Raw genomic sequence first — 6000 nt, forward strand, 5'->3', positions numbered from 1 at the left:
TTCTTGAATGACTATTATATAATTAATGTTAAAAAAAAGTATTTTTTGCTGCATCATTTCTGTGGTAAACAAAATACACAGACATTTGACCAAAAAAAAGTGACACAAAGAAGATGACATTCTTTGTATTTTTCCAAGAAGAATTTTATTATTGATCTTGAGAGTGTCAAAACATCCGTTGCAACAATCCAACACATACAGTAATTTGTTCTGTTACTCACAATTATTCATAGATGTATTTTGGTATTCAAAAGCAGAAATATCAAAAAACATAACTTAAATAATAACAGTAAAATCTACATTCTAAATCTATACTTAGCACCTGAGTAGAGTCAGCACAAATGTTGTTGCTTTTTAAATGAACCTTTTAACTGACAAAATCCGAACATAAAAACTGCCATTTTAATTTAACAAAACATAAAATAAAAGTGGAAAGTGGGAATGGATATAACTAAAATTTCAATGGAATTTGAATGTATTGCAATTACAACTCAGGCAAAATCAGGTTAAGAAAAGACAACAGAATCATTTTTGACATCTCAAGCTTAAAAAAAAGAACTATGTAAAAAGCCTTTCTAGTAATCAAAACCATTTGAAATCGATCACATTTCAATTCAAATTATGTTAAATGAAAACCAAAGAAAATCACTAAAAAACAGAGACTTCAAGTTTCTTTGGTTTCGTTAGGATAATTTGTATTACAAAGGTATAAAAAATGATTATGTCGCTGTTCACACATAGGGTTTCATTGATGATAGTCAGAATTCTTCATTGTCTCACCTTGGACAGGAAATATTAGAGGGAGATGAGTTCTTCCTCATGCAGTAATACTGAACAGTGACTGGTGATTCTCCGACCAAGAGAATAAATACAAGCATCCGTCACTGGTAGAACACACACACTTTGGTCAGTGAGATATTCCCACATCATCACACCAAGGATCAACTGAATTTAAAGCCCTACCCTTCTGAGGAAACAGACAACTCTTTGGATATTAGCAGTGGCATCACCGCTGCATTCAGCAATGGTCTAGAAGGCAAACAGAACACAAGCCATGGAGACTTGTGCTAAAGCTTTGACCAGGATAAAGCAATAAAGACAATTTACAGGCATTTAAACCACAATTCTAAAGAACATTTACATCGTCATTGGTAAGAACTGTCATTTTTTTGGCAAACGAACCTTAAATATACATCCTCTATATTTTTTTGGCTGGCTTACAACTTCCATTGTATCACCACATACTCTTTGGGTTTAATTTCTCCAGCCTTTGGATCTCTTATCTATCTTTGCAAAGCCCTTCAGCATATTAAGGCCATATTAAAGCTTTCAGTTCAGTGCACTGAATATGTCAAACAGTAAACGTATGACAAAACTTAAATATGTTTGACAGGTTCTAATGCACTTGTAGTTTTCACCGCATCCATCACTCTGAAAAACAAAACCAATGTGAAACAAAAACTCTTTCCACCTCAAAACGGAGAGAAAAGAAATTTAAAAACCGAGGAGCAGCGGAGGCATCCAGACATGACACAGAAAGGTGTTCACCTCATCCCCTGAGTCTGAGGTAACACTGCACAAACACAGTGCAAAGGGAGGTAGTCATGTATGTACAAGACAAGAGGTAGATAAGCAGTAAAAAAGGGCTGTACTACACCCTTCGCTCCAGTGGAAAGAAATTAAATATAATGACAATGTACCACTGCACATTTCAAACATTCTTTTTGACATTCATCATGGGTGAGCTCTGGTTCAGGGCAGACGACACCAAACACAGTCAAACAGGTAGAAAGTTGTAAAAATTAAATGGAAATAAAATGTTGTAACAATCGTTCACACAATATCCTGAGGTAGATGTGGAGCCAAAGCACATTCTCTCCACCTAAGCAGTAGCTCTGCAGATCCTCTGGGCCTCAGGTAATAATGGAGGCACTCAACTCGAGAGAATCAAACGAGACAGAAATGGTGTAGTTCTAGCTGCTGAGGAGCAGACGTTGGCCTGGGAAGGTCAGGAGCTAGCAGCTTGGGAAGTGTGCAGGTCGGGATGAGAGCCCTCCAAAGTGCAGCAGAGCAGAGAATCACCAGGTGCTGAGTAATGGAGGGCACGGCTCAGCATCTTCTCGTTTTCTACCTCCAAAGACTGCTTTAGCTCAGAGACAGCGATCCCATCGTTTGACCCAATAGATTCAGGCCTAGAACTTCGACTTGTGGAAGGATTGCTCATTTCCTCATTGCTGTCTTCACTGGAGTAGTGTCCAGAGTCTCCTGTCTCTTGACTACCCTCGCTGCTCTGAGAACTTTCTGAATGCATTGGTCCATAGATGATCTCCCGTGATGAAGGCGCCAGAGGAGCAGAACCTAGATTTTCATCATACCTCAGTATGGTTTTACCACGTTCATAAAAGCTGGCGTTCCTCTCCGCCTTTAAGAGCAAACAAGATCAAACACACATGAGGACCAGGAGAATCCAATTAAAAAAATGTAAATGTTAGAAGTCACAAAACTTACGTCACTTTCTGGTGGGTTTTCAGTCTCTCTCTTAAACAGAAGCCACTTGTTGGTCTTGTTGACTGGACCAGCACTATTAATGATTATGTTAGATCCACCCTAAAATGAGTCAAACAATGTCTTGTTAGAGCAGATGCTTTAGTTTAGATAAATATAAAATATTCCTTCTCACAGTCTCACTCACTTTGACATCTAAGAAGTGACTGCTTATCATAGGTATAAGGACGTCCATGTTCTCTGTGTGACGTTCCCTGGACAGGGACACAGCAGCATGTGGACCTTCAGCTGGTCCCGCAGCCATCATTTTGTGACTGGACTTTCTGTACATAAATATTAACAGCATGTCAATATTTATGTCTTATGAGATTATTGTCTAATTTGTCCAAAATGAAAGTAACCTGTACCTTGGACGACCCTTGCTAATGAGGATCAAAGCACACATGACAATACAGGCCAAGGCAATGCTCACACCAACAATGATCCCTGTCATTGACCTGTGGTCAATGTTGTACAGGCCATCAGAGAACACTGGAAACAAAACAAGGAGTCACTGAGTTAAGTTAACTGATACTATGATCACAGTCATTATTCACCTATCTATTATGGACATGCTGTCTGGGTCTTTATTCTTTATTGATATTGTCATAGATCTACCTGATAACATTGACTGGTCAAATAATAGGGAAGCATGTGTTCATCCTTTATTATACTACAATATATGAATTTCTAGGAATTTAATGAGTTTGCAATGAGTTTCCACACATGATGTTGGATTTAAAAATAATGTACCAATCTTAAACACTAGAGGGCGTCCTGAAATCTTTTTTGGAAAAAGAGGGGCAGTGAATCCAATGTCAGTAATGTTGTTGACCAACGCCTTCTAGTGGTTCGCTTCCTACATGAGGGTGAACGTCTATTCACTACGTTTAAATAATAAGAGCAATCGAAAGCAACGGACAGTATTGACTAAGACCCATACAAAATTCAAAATCTAATTAAATGAGAAGCAGCAAAACACTGATACTATTGTTTGCTGTGCACTGTATTACGGTCATTATACATTTATGAGCCGTAGGGATGATTACCTGTCCTGTCTGGGTGGCTGTCAGAGTGACGGTGGGTGCGGTGGTTGTTTCCTCGCTTCAGAGGCAGCTCCACGATGTTGGAGAAAGGACCATCACCAACCTGGTTGGAGGCAGAAATCTTCACCAGGTAGATGTTCCCTGGCTCCAGCTTCTCCAGCAGGGCCATAGTGTGGATTCCTGAAAGTGACAGGAAAATCAAACATTAAGAATTAGATCAGTGCATCAGATACTACTGAACCTGAGTACTGATTACATGAACTACTCACCCTCCCTCTGTATGACCTGCCAGTGACCAGTCATCCAGGCTTTCTGAGAAGCGTACAGGATGGTATAATGTGTGACCACCAGGTTGGGCTCTGTGGGCTCCCTCCAGGACACAAGAGCTGTGTCGTCCTCGATTAGCGTCACTCGCACACCTGCAGGTGGTTGGCCAGGTGCTGTACACATGGTTGTCACATTTGTCAAAAACATAAGCATGACAAATTTCCTGATGAATGTTTGGTTTAAGACTTTAACTCAGAGGCGGTAAATGAAACAAGAACAACAAACAAACCACATGGTTTAACTTTTTACCTGCAGGCAGAGTTTGATGGTAAACAACTGAACTCCATGGACTGGACATTTGATCGACATGGAGACGGACAACAAATTCATAGCGAGTGTTTGGACCCAAATTCAGAACCACCACGTTCTGTTTTGTCCTGTAAATAAACAAACATAAATGTGTATATCTTCATTAAAATGATGACACATTATTTAAAGGTGGATGGATGTGAACAATATCAATGCAGTATTTCTCTGATACGCCAAAGAATGCTTCAAATCATTCAATCACTTAAAATCAACATTTAAAGGCAACGATCTAAATACGTTTGTGTGTACAGTTGTTTTTTTCTCATCTTACGTTTGTAGGAAGCGTATGGCAGATGCATTATGGGTGCCCACAGGTGTACAGCGGACCGTGAAGCTAACGGCCTTTCCTGAAGAAAATGCAGGGCAGCTCCAGCGTAGTGTCACTGAGGATGAGTTTCCTGCTGTGACAGTTACATGATCTGGAGGTGGAGGTGAGGATGTCAGTTGGTCTCTAGCCGCTGAAAAGACATACACAATGAAAAAAAAATCACATTTTCATCATCATCTAAAAAAATTACTTTTAAATTGCCAGACAAAAAGTTTACATACACAGACATCCTGGAGTGCTGATAGTTTGGTCTGTCTGATAACCATCTCCAGCTTGACCGACAGCCAGGATCTTGACATGATACATTCTCCTTGGGTCTGAAATGAAAACAAATTTTCAGCTGAAACTACAAGCAACGGCAGCTCAAACTAGTCTTTAAATAAGTGAAAAGCATCTGGCAAGATAAATAATCCCCCAGCACCCAAATAACATGAACTATATACACAAGATGATTATCGCTAGTCTAAAATTATAAAGCAGAGGAATAACAAATAGAGGAGCTTAAATACATATAATGATAAAGGCAGTGGGAATATTACTTAAAAAGGCCTAGTATGCACACAAACACTATATATATGTTACACAAATAATGTTCCTTATTAAAAAATAGCCCTCCACCATTTATTGACAGTGCACTGTCTCTTGTGTTAGAACAACCTCTCATTTATCATGCATTGTCATACATAGAGGGCAAAGACAGAGAAAACTGTCTGATAAATGTGGTGTCACGATCAATAAGCCCTAATAAATTATTACACAACGATGGTGTGTTTTCTTTTGAAGCCTACAAAGAATATAGAAATATATAACAATCCAGGTGAACTTGGTTTGATAAGATTAACTAAAACGACCCCTGTGCCTTCACCTTCTTCATCATGAAATTTGTGTTTTACCTTAAAACCTCTACAGTCTCAGCCTCTAAATCTGAACATTTTAGGGAGTGTTAAGATGTGTTTTATGCATCCAGTGTGAAAGGTCAGCGTATGGGTATTGACCAACATAGGCAGTGTGTCCGGGCCCGTTAGGGGGGCAGGGTTGGGGGTAGCCTTCAGCTGCTGGGATCTTAGGCCCCTGGGACTGGAAGGGGTTTGACTGGGGTCGACAGGTCAGGCAGGCCAAGATAGAACAAAAGGAATCTGGGTGCAGAACTATGTTGGGGGAGCTGGGACTCCTCACCTTTCTTCCTACTGGCCTTGTGCCATAGCCTTCAACTTGGAGAACGAATATCTCTCAATCAGTGTTAATAATAACAAACTACACCATGACTATGCAAAAACAGGATCTGATAGAATTTTGGGATTATGAATATTATACTAAAGTTTTTAAAGTTAAAATTATCAGTTCTTTAAAAACACTTGAAAAAGACCACTAATAACAACACTTAAAAATGCTATCAACAAATTGATTTCTATTTTGGTAGTTGTTGTAGCACATTGAGGCATGTAT

At 39.3% G+C, this 6000-nt stretch overlaps 1 protein-coding gene across 1 annotated transcript in view; it reads right to left on the reverse strand.

Annotated features, from left to right (window-relative positions):
• Window positions 1–46: 46 nt before the first annotated feature.
• Window positions 47–6000, reverse strand: part of LOC103380480 (protogenin B-like) — a 15158-nt gene continuing 9204 nt past the window's right edge. Inside the window, exons 11-19 of the mRNA XM_008312488.3 lie at window positions 4776–4871; window positions 4498–4684; window positions 4167–4294; window positions 3860–4030; window positions 3594–3770; window positions 2913–3036; window positions 2693–2828; window positions 2509–2607; window positions 47–2422 (exon numbers count right to left, since the gene is read on the reverse strand). Of these exons, the coding sequence (XP_008310710.1) occupies window positions 2009–2422; window positions 2509–2607; window positions 2693–2828; window positions 2913–3036; window positions 3594–3770; window positions 3860–4030; window positions 4167–4294; window positions 4498–4684; window positions 4776–4871 (1532 nt within the window). The 3' untranslated portion in view covers window positions 47–2008. The remainder of the gene's footprint in view (window positions 2423–2508; window positions 2608–2692; window positions 2829–2912; window positions 3037–3593; window positions 3771–3859; window positions 4031–4166; window positions 4295–4497; window positions 4685–4775; window positions 4872–6000) is intronic.

This window comes from Cynoglossus semilaevis, chromosome 6 (genome assembly GCF_000523025.1).
Source record: "Cynoglossus semilaevis isolate Cse_v1.0 chromosome 6, Cse_v1.0, whole genome shotgun sequence".
Lineage (NCBI taxonomy): Eukaryota > Metazoa > Chordata > Actinopteri > Pleuronectiformes > Cynoglossidae > Cynoglossus > Cynoglossus semilaevis.